The sequence below is a fragment of the Ambystoma mexicanum genome, chromosome 2q (genome assembly GCF_040938575.1).
Source record: "Ambystoma mexicanum isolate Mex_15411 chromosome 2q, UKY_AmexF1_1, whole genome shotgun sequence".
NCBI lineage: Eukaryota > Metazoa > Chordata > Amphibia > Caudata > Ambystomatidae > Ambystoma > Ambystoma mexicanum.
The window spans coordinates 1,282,787,312-1,282,808,734 of NC_090924.1; the positions used below are offsets into that span (position 1 = coordinate 1,282,787,312).

The 21,423-nt window shown below is 50.1% G+C and overlaps 1 protein-coding gene across 2 annotated transcripts in view; it reads right to left on the reverse strand.

The window, feature by feature from the left end:
- TOPBP1 (DNA topoisomerase II binding protein 1) overlaps positions 1–21,423 on the reverse strand; it is a 1,370,800-nt gene that overhangs the window by 70,905 nt on the left and 1,278,472 nt on the right. For both annotated transcript variants that reach the window (XM_069648712.1, XM_069648711.1), the window contains exon 26: positions 12,198–12,287. In XM_069648712.1, the coding sequence (XP_069504813.1) occupies positions 12,198–12,287 (90 nt within the window). The remainder of the gene's footprint in view (positions 1–12,197; positions 12,288–21,423) is intronic.

Here is a 21,423-nt window from a genome sequence, read left to right on the forward strand (position 1 = left end):
TCCTGGGAAGAGGAGCAGGCCGCCTGGCGGTAAGTGGAGGAACCACCGCTGGAACCTTTGGAGGCACCCTGTCTGCCCCCGGAGCTCCGAAAGGGCCGTCGCTGTTGAAGCACCCTTAGGGCCTGGGCCACCTCCGAGTTGGTCTTGATGGCCTGTAGAGACTCGTCCACCGCCTTACCAAAGAGGTTGTTGCCGTCGAACGGCATGTCCAACACTCTGGTCTGGACGTCCTGGCGAAAGTCAGTCGCCTTGAGCCATCCTCGTCGTCGGAGGCAAACCCTGTTGCCCAGTTGGCGAAATCCGGTATCGGCTATGTCCGTTGCCACGGTTATGGCGTGATCCGACGCCACCTCGCCTTCCTGCAGAATTTCTAGGGCCTCTGCCCTCTTGTCAGGTAGGAAGTCTAGCAGGGGAGATATCTTGAACCAGAGCTCCCTGTCGTAGCGGGCCACGATCGCTAAGGCATTGGCCGCTTTAATCGTCGTCGCCGCCGACTAGATGACTCGTCGTTCCATGGAGTCCAACTTCTTGCCCTTGCTGTCCGGCGAGGAAGTGGAAGTTGAAGCCGCCGCACCCGCTGCCTTCTTCTTAGCCGCTGCCGAGACAACAGAGTCCGGCATGGGCTGGACCCTGAGGCTCAAGGGGGCGGCATCGGGGACTCGATACTTCTTCTCGTACCTGTCCCTCTTGGCGGGTGCCGTGGAAGGGTTCTTGAGGACAGCAAGCCCCTCGTTCCAGATGTCGTCGAGCAAAGGCACCGCGAGGACCGTCTTCCTCTTGGCCGCTCGTCGTTGGTACAGAAACCCTTCCTTTTTTTGTTCTTCAGGGCAGAGCTGGAAGAGCTCGGATGCCCTGGTTATCATGGCGTGGAAAGAGCCAATTTCGTCGGCTGGGGAAGCCCGCGAGGAGTGTGGGAGGGGGGGTATGCGGTATGGGTGATGACGGGATGTCCGCTGTGTCATCGCCGCTGACATCGTCCGTCCACCGTCGCGATGTCCATCGCCATATCCTCTCTAGGGTCCAGCGAGGACGAGGAGTCCACAGGTCTCGCAGGCATGAAGGGCGGAGCGGGGTGGACTCTCCTCCGCTTGTTCGGAGGGTTTCCCGACGGGCCCGGTTCTGGATCCTCCGTCGAGGTCCGTGGTAATCCCGTCCTTATCTCGGTACATCAGGATTGGATTGCCAACAAAATGGCCGCCGAGCTATCCTGGGGCTCGGGTAATGGCTGCGACGGACAGGATGGCCATTCCACTGGGCTCTCTAAGTTGCCATCGTCGCTAACTTCGATCACGTCAGCGGGGACCGTCCCCTGGGATCGAACCTTCTCGAACCTCTCGTTGAGGCCTATGGACCTCTCGTTGAGGCCCTTCTCAGTTTCCACCAGCTCCTCCTCAGAGGCGGATTCCGAGTCTGTAATGGCCACCGCCCCCTCCCCTCTTTTTCCGCCAGGGGCTTCACGGGGGTCTTAACGATGGGCTGGAAAGAGGATAGGGATACACTCTGGGCCCAGAGGCCGTTTCCACTGGCGTAGTCTCAGCCGGTTTCGCCAGGGTCGCAGCGACCACTTCGACAGAGGCCTTTGCCGGATGGATCAAAGCCCTCACCCACCTTAGGTGCATCCTGGGCCTTCGCCTTGGGGGGAGGTTCAGCGCCACGCTCCCCCTTCGAGATCGACCGGGTCCGCTCCAGCGGCCTACCCGGGTTCTCGGACTTCCTCTTCCCCGAACCAGAGCGCTGGCTCGTGGTCGAACGTGCCGGGGAAGTAGCGCCCTGCCTGGTGCTCCCAGTGCCTGCGGACTTGCGGTGCTTGGCCTTCTATTGGGCCCCCGTCGCCGGGGCGCCATCACAGGTCTTAGAAGCCCGCTCAGACTTTTTCTTTGCCTTCTCACCTGCTGTGCCCTTCTCCAGCCAGGCGGCGAGGCGGGAACGACGATCTTGTTTGGTCCGTTCCGAAAGGTTCTTGCAGAACGCACAGTCCTTCTCCACGTGCGTCTTGTCCTCATGAAGACAGTAGAGACAACGCGAGTGCTCGTCCTCCTTGAAAACGTTCTGCAATCCGCATCCAGGGCAGCACCTGAACAGCTTGGATCCGGGCGTCGAGCTTCCCTTGTCCTGGGCCATGTCCGTTGAGGTAGGCCGCAGATCTTCCGGAATCGTCCAAGAAGTGTAAACTCAATGAAAATTTCACCCTTGAGGGGCGTAGAAGAATTCCGAAACGGGTCCCCGTTATCGGAAGTAGAAACGGTGGAGCTTGAGGCTCGATTAAACCGAAAACAAATTAGAAAATCTCCTGATAAAGTGCAAAAACGCAACAAAAACTCGAGAGCTAAAGCACGAGGACTCCCAACACTTGAGCCTGCGGTAAAAATCTGAGGATGGCTGCCAGAGGCGGGGCTTAGGGAGAGGGCAGTCATTGGCTGGTGGCAGTATGACCCAGAGATCAGCGATTGGTTACTACTAAGAAAGAGATCAGAAACGAAACTGATACTGATTTTTTCTTTACCGAGGATTCCCAGCCTGACGACGGGGAATATTCATGAGCATGTGAATCCATGCCAGACCCCATGCTGGAGAATATCGGCGTCCTGATCTTGTTGTGTCCAAGGGTTTTCACCTTCCTGCTGGGTCCCCTCCCAGTTGTCTGTCGTGTCCTGTTGATCCCACTCATAGTTTGAGAAAGGACGCTTATTCCTCATTATAGATATCTCTATAGGTAGCCATATGTATCAAGTCTTCTTGTTGGAAAACCTGAAGAACAAGTTACTTTCTTACCTGGTAACGTTCTTTCGATGGGATGGTCCAACAACGTATTCCATATCTATGACAGGTAAAGTCCACAGCTGTGCTGCTTTGGAAAATCTTTGGCGTCTGCGTCCTGCGTCGATGACGTCGATGCGCCGTCCCCGAGGACCTCCTCCTACGGCCGACGTCACCCGATGTGATAAGTAGGACGCACAACGCCTCTAGCCTCAGTTGTAGTTTTTTCCCAGAACGTGTGCCACCAGTTTTCTGCCAGTCAGACACACAAGGCCTTGCGGAACGCAAGCTGCAATCGCAAAGAAATTCTGCAGTGAGGAAGGCAGGGAGGGAGCGATATGGAATACGTCGTCGGACCATCCCATCGAAAGAACCTTACCAGGTAAGAAAGTAACTTGTTCTTCGAGGGGATTGGGTCCTCCGACGTATTCCATATATATGACAGACTCCCAAAGCAGTAACAAGCAAGGAGGTGGGAAAGAATTTAGAATACAAATTTAGCATGCCCAATCAAATTGCGGAATAGAGGACTGCCTTGCCAAAGGCAAGATCTTGCCCCCTGATGGAATCGAGGGAATAGTGACGTACAAAAGTATGTACTGAAGCCCAGGTGGCTGCATCATAGATGTGACGAATAGGAACTCCCCTCTGCAGAGCAGTAAACGTAGCCACTCCTCTGGTCGAATGGGCCCGCAAGCCAGCCGGAGGGTCCTTACCCGCCAAGCGGTAACACTCGGAGATAGCTAAAATAATCCAACGAGACAAAGTCTGTTTCGTCACAGCTTGTCCCAAACGCTTTCCAGCGTAACCAATGAAAAGTTGATCGTCCACTCTGACCCGGGACATGCGCAAAATAAAAAACGAGGATCAAGCCTATGGAGCCTCTCCTCTTCCTTACCAGGATGTGGAGGAGGATAGAACGCCGGAAGAACACTCACCCTGCGAGCGGAAGTAACCGCAACCAGAAATACAGTTTTCAGAGTCAACAGCCTCAAAGGGCAAGAATGTAAAGGCTCAAACGGAGCACCCATAAGAAACTTAAGAACAAGGTTAAAATCCCAACCTGGCACCAAAAAAGGTGACGGAGGGAACACATTAGTGAGCCCTTTCAAAAACTGTGAAATCAAAAGGAATCTTAACATAGGAACACTCTTCAGACGAGCGCTTAAATATGGACAGCGCCGCCAGGTAACCTTTAATGGTCCCCACTTGCAAGCCCCTGTGGGCCAAAGAAAGCAAAAAAGACAAAACCATGGGAACATTCAAAAGGATCCACATTCTGAACTCTGCACCAGTCGAACTTTTTCCAACTGCAACGGTACAGAGACTTTGTTGCCGGCCGCCTGGCCGAGAGCAACACCTCCATCACGTCTTCAGGGAGGTCCCAATCCTTATACCTCAACCTTTCAGAAGCCAAGCTTGAAGATTGAGGGATCTGACCTCTGAATGGAGAACCTGACCCCCCTCCCGTGAGAGCAGATCGTCTCAGTAGGGAAGATGACGTGGAGGGCAGATGGAGAAGTCTAGAAGGTCCGGGTACCACGTCCTCCGGGCCCACGCCGGAGCAATGAGGATCATCCGGGAACCGAACCTCCGTAACCTCTGCAGCACCTCTGGGTACTTGAGGAAACGCGTACAGCAGTGGGAATGACCACTCCACCACGAACGCGTCTCCTAAGGCTCCTTTTGGAGGAAATTCCTGCGAGCAAAACCTTTCGCACTTCCGGTTGACACTGGAGGCGAAGAGATCCACTTGAGAGGTCCCCCAAAGGGCGAAGATGTCCAGGAGAATCTCCTGAGCCAGCTCCCACTCGTGAGAGATCGTGCTCTGCCTGCTCAGAGCATCCGCCGTCTCGTTGTCATCTCCGGCCAGATGAACCGCCGAGATCGAAACTTCCTACTGGATGTCCCAGAACTCGAGCTGCATCGCCTCCCTGCACAGCAGAAGTGACCCTGTCCCCTCTCCCCCTTTTTGTTGAGGTAGTGCATGGCCACCGTGTTGTCCGTTAGAATCAGGACACTCTTTCCGCGCACAGTCGGCAGAAAAGCCTTGAGGGCTAGCCTGACGGCCCTCAGCTCCAACAGATTGATATGGAGTCTGGACTCCACCGGAGACCAACGACCGCTGACTGTCAACTCATTGGCATGAGCTCCCCATCCCGTGAGGGATGCGTCCGTCACGATCGTCACCTCCGGCCAGGGCAGCCAAAATGGGGCCCCCTTCATCAGATTGCCCTCGACGGCCCACCACAGAAGGTCCGGGCTACCGAGGGCGGCACCTGAACAGGGTCCGACAGCTTGCCGGAGGACTGAAACCACTGGAGCTTGAGAGCCCACTACAAAGATCTCATCTGCAAACGAGCCTCTGGCACCAGAAGAATGCAGGATGCCATGAGGCCGAGCAGTCTCAAGTACTCGGACGCTGGGAGATTCTGGGCAAACTGAAACTTGTGCACCATCTGCTGAATGTGAAGAGCCCTCACCTGAGGAGGAAAACACTGCCCCAGGGACGTGTCGAGCACTGCTCCGATGTACTGGAGCCGCTGCATTGGTGTCAAATGGGACTTCTTTAAATTGAGGGAGAAGCCCAGCCTGTGAAGGGAGTGGCAGGTGACGGACAGATGATCCAGGACTTGCTCGAGAGAGCTCCCTCTGATCAACCAATCGTCCAGGTAGGGGTAGACGTGAATCCCCCCTTTCCTGAGATGCGCTGCCACCACCACCATGAGCTTGGTGAAAACCCTCGGTGCGGAGGTCAAGTGCAACTCGCCAACCGCGAACCTCAGGTACTTCTTGTGCTTGGGATGGATCGGCACATGGAAGTAAGCATCCTTGAGGTCGAGAGACACCAACCAGTCCTGAAGCTGAAGGGCCTGGAGGACTTGAGAAAGAGTCACCATCTTGAACTTGTCCTTTCTGAGGAGTTTGTTCAAACCGTGCAAGTCCATGATGGGTCTCAATCCCCCGTCTTTCTTCGAAATCAAAAAATAAGGGGAATACCATCCCTTGTTCCTCTCCGCTACAGGCACCAGTTCTATGGCGCCCTTCTCCAGCAGGGCTTGAATTTCCTGCGCAAGGAGCGGATCCGGACTCTTCAAAGAGAGGCTCCTTGGTGGATTGTCGTGAGACCTCTGCCGAAAAGGAAGACGGTAGCTGTGGGTTATGATCTCCAGAACCCACACATCCGAAGTAATGGCTTGCCACTCTACAAGATGCTGCACCAGCCTTCCCCCAACCGGCGAACAATGGGACCTGGCCTCATGACTGAGTAGTAGCGGCTGCGGCGTTGCTCGAGGGCAAAGAGGCAACTGCCCGAGCGGCCTTGGCACCTCGAGTACCTTTATTTCCACCTCTGGCACTCTTACGTTGGCCACTTTGACTGCTAGCTCCCCTCGCTTTACTGAAGGACGAGTAATAGCGAAAGGAACATCCCCTCCATTGCTGTCCCCTAGGACGAAAAGGCGGAGGTTGGCGAACTGCAGCGCCCAACGACTTCACTGCAGCTTTTGAGGTCTGCAACCTCTCAAGGCTCTCGTCAGCCTTGCTGCCAAAAAGGTGTTCACCGTCAAAGGGCATGTTGAGGAGCCGGGACTGCACATCAGGAGCGAACCCAGACTTCCGCAATCACGCAAACCTGCGCATTACGGTGCTCGCCGCCATGGACCAGCCGACACAATCCGTCAAGTCCAAACACGACTGAACGGCCTCACACACAGCATCCTTGCCACCCTGAACCATAGCAAGGAAACCATCCCGTTCGTCCCCTTCGGGAATATGTTCAGCCGCTAATGCAACACAGTTCCACAGAGTGTTTGTGAAACGAGACAAGGCACATATGGAGTTGGCCGCCTGAAGCGCCATACCCCCAGAAGAAAACACTTTCTTCGCCCAGCCGTCAAAACGTTTGTCGTCCCTATCCAGAGGGATGGTAGGATACGACGCCTGCTTTGCTGGGGCCGTAGCCACCTGCACCACCAAACTCTCCGGGGTGGGGTGCCTAGACAAGTAGCAGGGGTCGCTACTGGCTGGACGGTATTTTCGCGACAAAGACTTGCCCACTGCTGGGAGACTCTCCGGAGCAGTCCAAGCCGCCGCCACCCTTCTCTGCAGAGCCATATGAAAAGGCAAAACCGGGTCAGTGGGTGGACCGAAATCAAGGATGTCCGTGAGATCATCCTGAACAAACTCCCCTGGCGGAGCTGACAAACCCAAGTACTCGGTAACCCGAGACATAAGGCGCCGATATGAAGAATCGGCATGAGTGCCAGGCTCCGGCCGACAAAACTCCACCTCCGGAGAGGTGTCCAGTCCACTGGCATCATGCAGCAACTGCCTCAGGTCATCAAACTGGCTATAGCCCGAGATAAGGTCATCTGGAACCGTAACCGGAACCAGGCCGCCATCAGACCCTTCATCACCCTCTGAAATGTACTCCAGGCGGGGAGAGGAAGACCTCTGCGGACCAAAGCAGTGCCTGACCTTAGCCATAGCCTTTCTAGGGGCAAACCCCGTGCCACGGGGCCCCTCCGACACCACCTCCTCGAAAGGCGTCGAGGGCGCCGAACAAGTCGGTGTCGACAGAAAAGGCGTTGAGGGTGCCGAACGTGTCGGCGCCGGCATCGACAGAAAAGGCGTCGATGTCGAGCGAATCGGCGTCAACGTCAGCTGCAACGCCTCCAGCATCTGCGGCGTGGACACAGTCCTCGAAGCCGGAGCTCCGAGCGTGTCTCTCGACAACCTGGGCGCCGACGGTGTCAACGACCCCCTCGGAGGCGGAGCCTCGAGAGAAATCGTCGACGACCTCGGCGCCACAGGCGTCGACGTCTTCTTCGAAGACGGCACAGGATCACACGGTCTCGAGCGCGTCGAGGACCGGGACCTGGAACAGGCATGGCAAGAACGGCTACCCTTGTCCGAGCGGGACCTCTCCCGCGTGCCGTGCCGACCACCCGAGCCCGAAGGCGTACGGGCGGTGTCTTTCAACCGGTGCCGACCGACCCCACTTGGAGGCGTGGACGGACCGGTGCCCTGCGATTCCAGAATCGCTAGCATCTGCTTCCCGAAGGAAGCCCATTCCTCCGGTGTTGCTTGCATGGAGGGATAAGAGACCCGCCGACGGGCGAGTCCTCGGAAGAGGACGGGGAAGGCGACCTATGCCGGCGCTTCCTGGAATGCCTAGAAGAGGCGGAGGAGTGACGAGACCGACCCCTGGAAGGAGACCCAGCGGACTTCCGACGACGACGCGGAGAGTCACCCCTCGAGTCATCGGTCGAAAGCCCCGCAGACCTCGACTTCCGGGGCTTGCACACCCGGCCTACCGACAGCTTCTTCTTGCGTTCCCGCAAGGCCTTTGCAGTGAGCGACTGGCAGTCGACACAGTCGTCCGTATCGTGGGCCTCCCCGAGGCACCAGAGGCAGGCGTCGTGCGAGTCCGTGACCGACATCTTGGACCCACAGTCCCCGCAGTTCTTGAAGCCCGGACGCGGGGTCGAAGATGAGAAAGACATCGCCACAAACAGGTCTTCACAACAAACCGAACAGGTTCAATGAACCGAGAATAGAAAACAGCAAACTCCAACGAGTCGAGGCGTACCGAGATTCACGAAGTGAACACGTTCGCGGAAAAAACGGAACTGAGGCTAGGGGCGTCGTGCGTCCTACTTATCACATCGGGTGACGTCGGACGAGGTCCTCGGGGACGGCGCATCGACGTCATCGACGCAGCAGCCAAAGATTTTCGAAGCAGCACAGCTGTGGACATTACCTGTCATAGATATGGAATACGTCAGAGGACCCAATCCCCTCGAAACTGATCTACTTGAACTTGAGGGTTAGTGTCTACCCATGCTTTTTTCGGGGGAGGATGATCTGAAGAGGCGATAATCCGCTCCAGCCGATCCATACAACCTTCAAACTTTTCTGTAGTCCATTTAGAGGACCCAAATGAGCCGGCGTGAGGAGAAGTGACATTCTCCGCACTTTAGCGTTGACGGGAACCTCTGAGGGTGTCAGAGAGAGTCTCTTGAGTATCTACGTAAGTCCCATCGGAATCGGGAATACAATCTGCTGAAAACTCATAACCCTTGGCGGGACTGGGATAAGACCCACCGCCGCTGCAATTCTTCTGATGCTACTTTGGATAGTCACTGAATCGTCGAGAGACAAAGGCTCCGATTTGTCGGCAGCAGAAACACCGTCCGTGCCACCAGGAGGTTTAGCGGACGGGTTTCCGGGTAGAGGCCTAGTCGTAGTTTTTAGGCCTACTGAGGCCTTGGAACTCGAAATGTCGGGCACCCGACTTTCGACGTGTGTAGGATTAGGAGTAGCGCCCGTGGTCTTTCTTGTTTATCCAGTCGCCATGCGCTGCTACGAATGCGGGGAAGGCCTTGGATCACAACGATCTGAGGGAACCGGCGAAGACTTCGGCGGCCCCGTTGGCGCTTTCGCCTTTTTCGACGCAACCGTCGAAATTGGCGTAGGGGTTGTGTGCTTCGTGTTACGGTGCGATTGTACGCCCCTGTCACCGGGTGTGGTCCCTGTAGCAAGACCAGTCTTGAGCCTGGAAGGGTCGGGGAGGGGCGTGGCAGATCTAGAAGTGTCCGCCTCAAGGTCTATAACATCCGCGTTGGACGTTTGACCATCTGAAGTACCCCCTTCACTTTCGGCTGGTGTGGCGGTGGCGAGGGGGGCTTCACGTGTGACATGCCGTATGTGGCCCACCGCTTTACACAGTACTCCTTAAGGGTCTTGGGCCGAAGGAGTTTGCATGCCGCACACCGCTTCTCGTCGTTGCATGTCCTGTGCTCGTCCATCCAAGGATATCTGACCCTACACTTGGGCCAGAATCTAAAAGGAGTCCTTTCTGTAGCAAAAGGGAAGGATGACCAGACTGAAAGGGGAAAGGAGTAAAGACATACTAAAACAATATGGCCACCCCGATCCCACTCTCCCTACTGTATAGGTCGGCCAGAGGGCCCGAACACATGGACAATCCGGCCGCCGGATCTTAGGCGCCGAAATCCACAGCCGTAGACGATTCCCCTGTAGTCTTCGTCGAAGTTGTAGTTATTGGTGAAATTACTTAACGGGGAATAAACCAACAATTCGGTAAGAAACAAATTCTCTAGGAAGAGCTCCGCTGTAGGGCGACCAGTTATCTGGGCGGAAAAAACAATCTGAGGGACCTCGGCGTGTGAGAGATTTTGGGTACTACACACGTCACGATAGGGATAGTGTTCCAGACACGCCTATGCGGACGTCCCCTTTTGGTCCCCGAAAGACAAGATGCAATACTCTGCGGTTACCACTGGATGTCGGACCATATGCACAATATGTGATTCTAATCAGATTAACAAGCATCAGAAATCATATTGTGATTTCAGTATTGTTTGTATTGAATTAATTGAGAGCAATTACTTTTATGCGTGTATACTGTCCCTGCTTTATTTGGATGTTAATAAAGCTGGGTTTTGCCGTTTACTTTGTCTATTTCCATTATTGAGTCAATTTTTTCTGGCTTCTGATCATTTGCGTAATTGTGGGGTTTTTCCAGGCCATCTTAACATTCCTTGCAGCTCCCTATTACAATAGCAACCCAAATTTAGAGGTCCAGCGAGACTTAATAAAAAAGCAGCGTTTACCTGATAAGCAAAGAAACAAAGTCAGGTTTGAAGCGCAGAGCTCTGGGGAGCCATGATTCGATCTGAAAGGATCAGTGTCTGGCATTCACTCTGAATCCACATACTTAGTGTTTGCTCTGGAATATTCAAATGTGGTAAGCATGCCATTTTGCATGGCCACCAAATGTTTGGAAAATGTGATGTGTCGGATTGGAGTCTGAATCTGCTTCCAGCCCCCAGCTTCTGTATAGGAATAGGGGTGTATGTACTATACCTTTGCAAAACACTGACTCAACACGAAGCAGAACGAAGGACTCAACTAAAAAAAGATGAGGCCTCTCCTGTTTTACTTTATACTGTGTCTATGAAATACTGCTGGACACTGCGTAAGCTAGAACTAATTCTAGGATCAGATGGACCCACCCCAGTGCTCCCTTCTCTTGTCTTGACACTTTAGAACTCTTGAACACATTAGAATGGCAATAGTAGACACGTTAAAGCCATAACCTGGTGTCTGGTTCTCCGGGATTCCTGCAATGCACCAGCTATATAGGCAGTGTTCCAGACCTGCAACTGTTCCAACATAATCTTTGCTGTAGCCTCTGCATGTATCATCTTCGTTAATCAAGGCTATCTCACCAACAGAATGAGCTGCACCTAGCTCCAGCATTTGGTTAATCCTGGCAGGTTCCAGCGAGGTTTTACAGGGTCCTTGCACCATCCTCCTTGGGTGCGGCACCTGCCTACCCTGAACCTTCTTCACTGGACCAAGACTTTGAACTTTAAGTGCTCCTTTTCTCCAGCTGGAGGCTTGCCACTGCCTTTGTCACATAGGAAAATATTGGGCGCCACCTCAACACAACTGCGAAATCCAGTTTATCAGCTACTTTCTGGATTCATCCTGTGGATTAACATTGCTGTTAGTTCTAAAAACCTGATGTAAAGATACTGCAAAATGGACTTTAAGGTGCTTTGTGAACATGTACGGACTACTGTTGAAGACACTGCACTGAAAGACTAATTATATGACTAGCCACCAGTACTCCATTACCATTTTAACCAAATCCTACATAAAAAGTATATTTCAATATTGCAACCCAGTATTTTTTCTTTCCACCTCACTCGTCTCTTGCAGGTTAAACTTGACTGCTCAGCCACACTGACCGATCCCTTTGGAGAGTCAGACATTACACAGAGATGCCCTAGGAAAATCCTTCTAACAACTGCCGGAGGCTGCCATTTGTATGCCTTTTATGGAAAACTATCAGAAGAGGCTGTAAAAAGTGGCTTGCCTCATTAAAACTTTTAATCTGCCATGTGTTAGTAGCTTGTTCAAACCATTTAATACAGGAGAGCAGGTTAACATTCACGCAGTCCAAATAGGTTAGTCTTGTTCAACCAACAATAGAATCGCAAAGGAAAAGCTTTAACTGACCTGGCAATTATCTAATTACCTGCTGCATGCAGTAGGGGGATTATCAATGTATCTATAGATTTTCAATGTTTAGGAAGGCACAGATCATGGATGAGCATGATAATCAACTTCACCTTGGCAAAAACTACTATTGTCAACTGGCCAAAGATTGAAAAGGTGAAACTGCACATTGTAATATAAATGTATTATCAATGGTGTGAATACAGCAGATTGATCACATTTTTGAGGGTTTCTTCTCAAGTCTTAAAATCCACAAGGTTAAGTCCGGGTGGGTTAAGGCCATCCTGTATGGTGACAGAGGACCGCTACATGAGGAGGTGAGTGGAAGAGATCCATCGTAGGTTCAATTAGAAACTAAAAGATTTGTTAGATGTGACACAACATACCTTTGCTCCTCCCGACTGAAGAAGACGTTTGAACCCAGATTCTTTTGCTTGGTCAACATTTAAAATCACCTTCCAACCACTAAATGCTCCCTGTAAAAACAACCCATATCATAAAGATATTAACAAAACCGAGGTTAGTACTTTGTTAGGCAAGCATAATACAAACAGTTTTCATCTGAATAAAAATCAATTGATACCTTGATTCGGCTGACCAAATCTTTATTTGCAAATTTCATGTAAAAGAATATTTCGTAAACCATCAAAGAGATTTTTCATAATCCCTCTGGTTAGAAGAACCCTAAAGACTAAACCAGTAGTGGGAGCACACAGGGGGCCCAGCAAACTAGTCCAAAACACTGTCAATGGTAACGAAGCATAGCTGTTTGAAGGCACTCTTGGGAGGAAAGAAGACTGATATAACAGCACAGCTAGGCACAGAACAAAATAAACAATAGATAATATACTGAACACAAATACACTATTAAACACATTGCATTAGGTAAGAAGGTTCAAATAAGTTCTATGGGAAAGAAAAAAGTTGATGGTATGTATACAATACAGTAAAGCGTTTCAAGTAAACCCAATCCACTCCTAAAACCAGTGGGTTCGGTTATACAGGAATTAAAATACTACACAACTTTGTAGGGTACACTAGTAGGCGCTAATATGGGTATAACAGACGGGATGTCAAACAATCAAATGAATAAAGGGTCTACTCACGACAAACCTAGCTTTTAAACCAAGCAGAAAACTAGTCACCATTACGAAAAACATTGTATGCTTTATAAGGGTCACTAGGAGGTATTAAAAGAGAATACGGGAGATCCAAGATGGCCGCCGGGTGGAGAGCAACGTGACCGATGCTCTTCTGAATCTCGAGGCCTCCACAGACCTTTTAGTGCCCTCCCCAGGCATCAATTTAAGGACGTGGAGCGTGGGCAGACGGTGGCTACCCAATCCCACATCCTCGAATTAAAATGGGTGCTCCAGGAGAAACAAACACCGGCGGACCCTAGGTGGTAGTCCCGCCAGCGTTGTAAGCGAAGGAGAGCGCTGACCAGGGTGAACGAGCCGGAGGCCATGGATGGAGCCTCTGACAAGTAAAGAAGGCAGCGAAAACAGAATTACTCTTCAGGAGAGCAGAAGAGTGCCCCAGGTATTCATAGAGGCATCGGGGGGGGAGGCAGGAGTGCCAAGATCTGGGACTCCCCAGAAGAAGGCATGAGAAGCCGAGGGAGACCCCCGACCTGGTGGAACCGAAACTCAGAAAGAACTGCCCGGAACCTGCACTAATCCTGACGGACCGAGCGGAAAGCTTGTAGCAGTAAGGAATGCAAGGAGAGAAGGAGAATCACCCCCTTGGGAGCGTCTGCGGGCCTTAGATAAGGCAAAAGGGTGAGACCTCAACGGGGTCTGGGGAGAGACCTAGGGTGACTTCAATAGGAAGGGCGAAGCCCAACCACAGAGCTGGAAGGGGGCCAGAAAACAATCCTTAGGAGGGGAAGAGACCGTATCAGGGACCTGGAGGGCCCACGGCACTACCAATTTGAAGAAAAGGCTGGGTTCAGGCTGCGACAGCAGAGCTAGGTCGGAGCTCCATGCGAGGGAGAATTAATCCATGGGGGGGGGCAAGCGGAAAGGTAAAGGCCTAACCCAATTGTACGGGCCCCCTCTGGGGGAGAATCAGCCATATCAGTGACACCAGCAATATACGACATAAGGGGCAGAGTCCTCTCCTACTCCTGGGGGTGGAGGAGAGTGGATATTTAACTGTAGAACAGCGGGCTGGCGACTCAGGGAAGGCCACCCAACAGGCAAGTGAGCAGAGAATGGTAGAGCCCTCCAAACAGAGCAGCAATAACCCACACCATTACAGACACTTTGAAGGAACAGGCGGAGATAAAGGCGTATCCGCATATATCAAGAGAGAAGCAGAGAGGTGTCCAGGATAATAGAGAGCGAAACACTGCCTGGGAAAGACTGACTATTGACAATGTCCAAGACCAGAGTGAAAGACCTGCCCTTACCCCTGTAAGGCCCCAGAAAACCTATAAAGAGCAACCTCCAGAAAATGTGGAATAAAGAAGCTACATCCTCCTAGGGGACACGAACATGCCGGAAGCAAAAGGACCAGGGAGATCCCCAAGAGGAGGAAGGACAAAATCAATAAGTAACACACTCACTCATCAAGCAATATTTTACAGAGTTTGCAGACAAAATTATGGAAACAGTGCAAGACCTTGCCTCTGCACTCCAAGAGATAAAACAAGACGTGAACAAGATGGAGGAAAGGGTCGAGACAAACAAGAGAGCCATACAAGAGCTGACAGAGGATTCCAGGAAGATCGAGACCTGGGTAGAACAAATGGCAACAGCCGCCAATAACCTGGAGCTTCAGACGGAAGATCTAGAAAACAGATCCAGGAGATTGAAGGGTCAAAAACATGCCAGAGCAGTGGTAAAGAGCATTTTTGAGAACCTACTTGACGCCAAGGAGAAACTAGAATTGAGAATAGACAGGATCTACAGAGTCGGCCCCCGCAGAATGAAACCGGGGGCTTGCCCTGGAGATGTCTTGGCGGCTCTCCAGGATTACAGAATCAAGGAACGGACCCTACAACAGTCAAGAAGAGCCAAACAAATAACCTACAACGGGTCGGAACTGTTACTTTTCCAGGACCTATTCCAGGCGACTTTGGCCAAAAGGAGAAAACTGGCCCTGCTTACCCAGGCACTTAGACAGAACAATATACGTTATAGATGGACATTTCCATTTGGTATGGTGTTCGATTAGCAGGGCAGACAACAGCAGATCACCACCATGGAGGAACGAGCAAGAATCCTGGGGATAGAGGAGGAAGACCAGGAGACAAGGGCTACGCAAACAGTTGGGAATGGTCAGCGCAAGGGAAGAATAGAGCTGCGAGAAAAAGTTGAAGAGGTACAACGGGCTAAATAAGAACTACGCCTGGGGAGAGCGATCAGAGGGAAAACGTAGGAGGTCCCGTGGGGAGGAGGCAGGAGGGAAAGAAACCAGAATGGGTTGGGGTAAACCTGCTGGGGTGTCTAGTGGGCTCAATTCCCAAGGGGGAGATTCAGGAGAGTGTGGGGGGGGGGGGTGAGGAGGGGCTAGAGGCAGGTTGAGTTCCTCCAGCCAAAGGGAGGGGAGGGGGAAAGAGTACAAGGGGGAGGAAGGGAAACCGTCCAAAGATGGGGAAAGGAATACAGGGAAAAGGGAATAACCTAGGAAACTGGGGAGCTTCAATAAGCTAGGCTTACTATCCATGAATATAAAGGGTCTGAACACTCCGGTGAAAAGGGAAAAACTGGAGAGGTATATACAGAGAGAGGGAGGCGACACCTTACGCACTGAGGCTGTATCTCACCGATTCAGTAACGTTTGAGTAGCTCCACCCCACTTGGTCCACAGGGGTTCCCATACTGTCTCTTACTGTTTACTATGCCTTCAGTGCCTGCATAAAAACACCTCTCTTTAATTGTACCACGACATGCTGTCCTGTCAGATATAGGACTAGTGACAGTATTTCTTCTATTTTCATTTAATTTTATTTTTCATTTTGTCACCACAATTACGGGCACCCATTGGTGATGTCCCATAAATATCTTGTTTGTGGATTTGCATAAGCCTAGGCCTCATTTACATCACTTTTCGTGACCGACTATCTCCCAGATACGAGGCGGTCACGTGCTTAACAAAAGAGCCGTCTCCTAGGTAACGGCTTCACACGGCAGTCAGTGTCACTGCCCTACAGCTGCACTGCAGAGGATCGGCCCGCTCCGTGTACTGCAAGGTGAGTGTCTGACTTCAACGCTTCTCATTTACAATATATGAATACATTTGTAGGCACGGTATGCTACTGGATCTTTTGTGATCCGCAGATTGTTTACCTTTGAAACACGAGTGGATTTTCTCCATTTCTCCGTGCAACACGTTATCTTTAACCCACTGTTGAGTGGGTGCGAACGCTGGACGTTCAGTCTTTTCACCGTTGGCCACAGAATAGAGGTAAAACCACGCCTGATACACCTTAGTTTCACTTGCTTATCTTACAAATCATTTATCATATATTTTTTCTCACTTTTTGTTTTTCATGTTTACCCATCTCGAAACATCTATTGATTGGTATGTTGTTTTCAACATTTTTCATTATTCTTGCCATTAATGTATTTTCTCTCTAATGTGTGTTTTGCTTTAATTTCTGCCATGATGTGAATTCATTAGGTTACATATTTGCATTTTTACTCATACAATTAGACTTGCCCTGATGAAGGAAATGTTTTCCGAAATGCATTGGCTTATTTAGTCTACTACATATGGATTGTGGCAACTGCTTCCTCACTAAGGATTATTAGTGATAGCTTTACATTTGAATTACTACGGATAAATCAATCTGATATAAATCAAACAGACTCATTTTTCTATTTCTATTTTTTTAAAGAAGTATGGTACACAATGGATACCTGAGCATATTGTCCTGAACCAGAAATAATTCCATGCCCATTTTGGGCCCCATAGGTGAGCGGTTGTGTGACCCGGTATTATTACTTGCTCTTATGCTTGTGTTGATATACAGATGGAGGGTCCAGAAATAATTACACTATAGGAAACCCATGTACGGACACGGGACAGGGACCGCCTGAGGTTGCAAGGATTCCCCAAAATACTTCAGCCTACGGATAAGAATAAGAGGGCGGGAGTCTTGATAGCTCTGCGGTGTAACCTGGACCTTACTGTAACGGACATGGACAGGGTCTCCCAGGGGAGATACATTGCCGTAGAGGGAGAGACACTTTGGCGACTATCTGCGCCCCCAAAACGGGGCAGGACACCTTTATTCAAAGCATATTGGTTAGACTAGAGAAATTTGCGAAAGGCCCCATAATATTAACAGGGGACTTCAATGTGGCTTGGGATCCAGGAAAAGATAGATCGACAAAAACCAAAGGGACCCAGGGGAGATCCTCGAAGGAACTAGGAGAAAAGGTGGGGAGGTTAGCCTTAGTGGATTTATGGAGGGGATAAGGAGGGGTTCTCACGTTTTACTCGCACGTTCATTACTCATCTTCAAGAATAGATTATGAGTGAACTTGCAGGAAACTCCTGGGTCGGGTAAGGATCATCGAGGTGGGGGCAATACTTTTATCCAATCACGCTCCCCTATTGATCCAAATAGCTAGAAGACCAGATCCCCCGTGTCTCTTGAAATGGAGGTATCCAGGGTATTTGTTTAAAGATGAGATGCTGAGGAGGGAAGTGGATGAGGAGAGAACAAGCTTCTTTGGGGACAACAAGGAGGCTGAGTCTTCGGGGCAAACGAGATGGGACGCCTTCAAGGCAACTATTAGGGGAAGAATCATTGCAATCAAGACCCGTAGAGACAGGGAGTTAAGAGTACTTGAAAGAAATCTAGAAGGGAACTTAAAGAGCGTAATGGCCAGAATGGGTGTGGGAGTCAGTGGGGCCACAAGAAAGGAGCAAAGAGCAACAAAGGCCCAATTGGAAATCATACACGCAAGGGCAGCTAAGAAAACATTGGTGTTTTTAAAACAGAAATGTTACATAAAGGCCAATAAAGCGGAAAGACTTCTGGCTAGGGTGTTGAGAAGGATAGAGAAAGCTAAAGCAATTCTTAAAGTAAGGGTGGAAGGGGGCTGGGGGAGAACTAGCATGGATACCAAAGATGTAGTTTGGGAGTTCTCCAAGTTTTACACAGATTTATACAGCTCAGCGAGCCCTTTAGAACAGAGTCAAAAGGATTACTTAAAGGTAACGGAGTTGGCCGAAATCACGAATCAAGGAAAAGAAGCATTAGAGTTAGATAATACAGCGGAGGAAGTGCGGAGGGTCATTATGGCCCTCCGCAACAATAAGTCCCCGGGAACGGATTGTTTCAACACATAATTTTCCAAAATGTTTAGGGAAACTTTGATTCCATATTTGGTCCCATTATTCAACAATACGCGGGGGGAATAACAGCTACCATGGAGGAAGCTAAGGTCGTCGTCCTCCCTAAAGAAGGCAAAGATCAGAGGGAATGTGGTTCGTATAGACCAATAGCCCTACTTAATACAGACGCAAAGATCTTCACAAAAGTACAGGCAAATCGCTTGGACCAATTACTTCCAAGTATAATTAGCCCTGACCAGTCAGGGTTTATCAAGGGTAGACAGACTAGTGATAACACCAGTAGAATAGCTCATCTCGTAGAAAAGGTTTATAAAAAAAAAAAACCCCAGCCATCCTAGTAGCTTTGGACGCGGAGAAGGCCATCAATAAACAGTCATTTGTCAGAACCCATTACGGTTCAGAGGGGTACAAAACAGGGATGCCCCCTATGCCCCGTGCTCTATGATATTTATCTGGAGCCACTTTTGGAAGCAATACGAGCAAATGGGAGATCGACGGGATACCATTTGGCGGAAGGGTCCACAAGGTTTTCGCCTTCACAGACGACATGCTTTTGACGCTGTGGGCAACAGAGGGCTCCCTGAGAGCAATTGAAAGAGATGACATGTTTTGGGAGGGTATCAGGGCTAAAAATCCATCCCCAGAAAACGGAAATATTGAATCTCACAATACCAAGAGAGATCAAGGAGGGGCTTAAGGGCAGTCTCCCTTATAAATGGGTCAAGCAATATCTAACCTATCTGGGAATAAAGCAGACTAAAACAGTGGAGGAACTATTTGCGGTCAACTACACGCCCCTACTAGAAGCAATTAGAAATAAACTGGTGGACTGGTGTCCCCAATCAATAATCTGGATGGGTAGGATTAACGTGTTAAAGGTAGTTATTCTCCCACAGATGTTGGATTATTTTATGACTCTCCTCATCCAAGACCCAACCTACTTTTTTCGAGCAGTTCAAAAACATACAGGAAGATTTATTTGGAATAATAAAAAACCAAGGATAGCCAGGAAGGTGTTGATGATGGCGAGAAATAGAGGGGGAATGGGGGAACCGGACCTCACAGCATACTTTAGGGCAGCTCAGATTAGGATACGAAGGGACTGTTTGAAAGATGATCGGGGAAAGATTTGGAGGGCAATAATAGGGGAAAACATTGAGGAGGTACTGTGGAAACCAAAGGCAAATAGGCCAAACAAAATGTACTACAGAAAAATACTGTCGGTGGGAGGCAACTCCTGGGATGAAGCAGGCCCAAATTACCCACTTCTCTGACAATGCCTCCAACTGGATCAGGTCATTCCTCGACAACAGGCACATGAGAGTTTTTTCACCAACCTCATCTGCGGATCCTATACCAGTCCCTTGTGGAGTCCCGCAAGGGTCCTGTGTCTCTCCAACTCTCTACAATGTCTTCACCAAACCTCTATTTGATGTGCTTGATTATCTGGGCGTCATCTACACGAATTACGCTTATGACACCCAGATACTCATACCTATCACTGGTGACTACATTAAAGCCCTTAATGACATCTACCTTGTCATCCAAGCCTGGATGGCCCAGCACAAACTGTGCCTCAATGATGACAAGACCAAGCTTCCCATCTTAGGGACGCAACAGAGACTCAACAAACTGAGTCCCCTGTTCGGCTCCTTCAACATTGACGGCAATCTAATTAAATTATCCAAAGACACCAAAACCTTGGGTATTTACCTCAACTCCTCCCTGACCCTCACTAGACAAACCAACGCTGTGGCTGCTGCATCTGCCTATACTTGCAAATTGATCTCAGCCTGTCGCCCGTTCCTAACCACACAGAACGGCATCCCCTTGGCCAGGACCTTGATTATGTCCAAATTGGATTACTGCAATGCTCTGTACCAAGGCACTAACCAAGGTAATCTTAAACTTCAGACTACCCAAAACAATGCCATTAGAGCGGCCCTCAATATCCCCTGATCTGCCCACATCTCAGATACCAGGAAGAACCTCAATTGGCTTTCCGTCGCCCAAAGGATCTCCCTGAAAGCACTGGCCCTCACATACAAATGTGTAAACCATCAGGCCCCTACATAGCTAGTCGTGCGATTCACCCAGTACATACCAACGTCAATTGTATACTCTTTGACAATTCTGTTGACCACTGTGATTATATGTTATGCATGTATGTAACGTTCGACTAAGATATGCGCCTGGTTGCCCTTGGGCCTAGTCTGCACTATATAAATAAACCAAATACAAATACCACCATTTACCCCAATTTTTGATAATACATGATTCACCCTAGGTCACGGGGAAAGTTGCTTTGGAACATGGCGGGAGGGGGGATGCCTCAAGATTCGGGACATGTTCAGGGAAACAGAAATTAAATTGTTCTCCCAGTGCAAGTAGGACTTTGGGCTGGAAGAGATATCGATACTTCTAGATAAGACACTGGGTCATGCAACCCTCAAGGGGGCATCTACGCGGGACTTAACCCCCTTTGAGAAATACTTAACATCTGACTCTGGAGATAAACCTATAGTGGGTGCAATATATGCTTTAATCAAATGGGGGGGGGGAGACGCCAGGGGAAAAGGAAATATATGAATCTTTGGGGGGAGGGGGGTTGCAGGTCAAGACATAGAAACAAGGGATTGGCAGCAGTTGTGGGTTAACATACCAAAGTTGACAGAATTCCTACAAATCCAGGAAATATGGATAAAGTTTATGTTCCAATGGCATCTAACCCCAGAGAAATTACACCCTGTGGTGTTGAATCTCTGCTGGAGACAATGAGGAAAGGTGGGCACCTGGAATCATATTTGGTGGGAATTTCCACACATTCAGGAATATTGGAGGCTAATAGGGGGAGCACTAGGTAAGGCTCTGAAGGGAAGTGGTAACAGAGGTCTGTCTGTCTATTCTGGGGCTGGGGGGGGGGCCATTGCAAGAACTACCATCCAGAGCAGAGCGAAGAATTTACATAATTTTGATGATGGCAGGGGCGTTGAAGGTCGGGCAAAAATGGAAATCAAAGTATCCTCCAACAATATGTGATTGGGTGGTAAAAGTTTGGAATTTTGCTCTACTGGAATGGGCCACTTATTTGTTGCAAGGAGATCAAGAGGACTTTCGGTGGAACTGGTCAAGGGTTATGGGGTTTCTTAAAAAAGGGGCAAGGGGGAATTGGTGTCCGAAGAGGATGAGACTGTTAGGCCTGGTGCAGTGAACCAGGTTGACTCTGTTGTCATTGATTTAGGAAACAACCACCCTATAGAAATAGGGAGAGGTAGGTTCTTTGCTTTAAATCTTAAT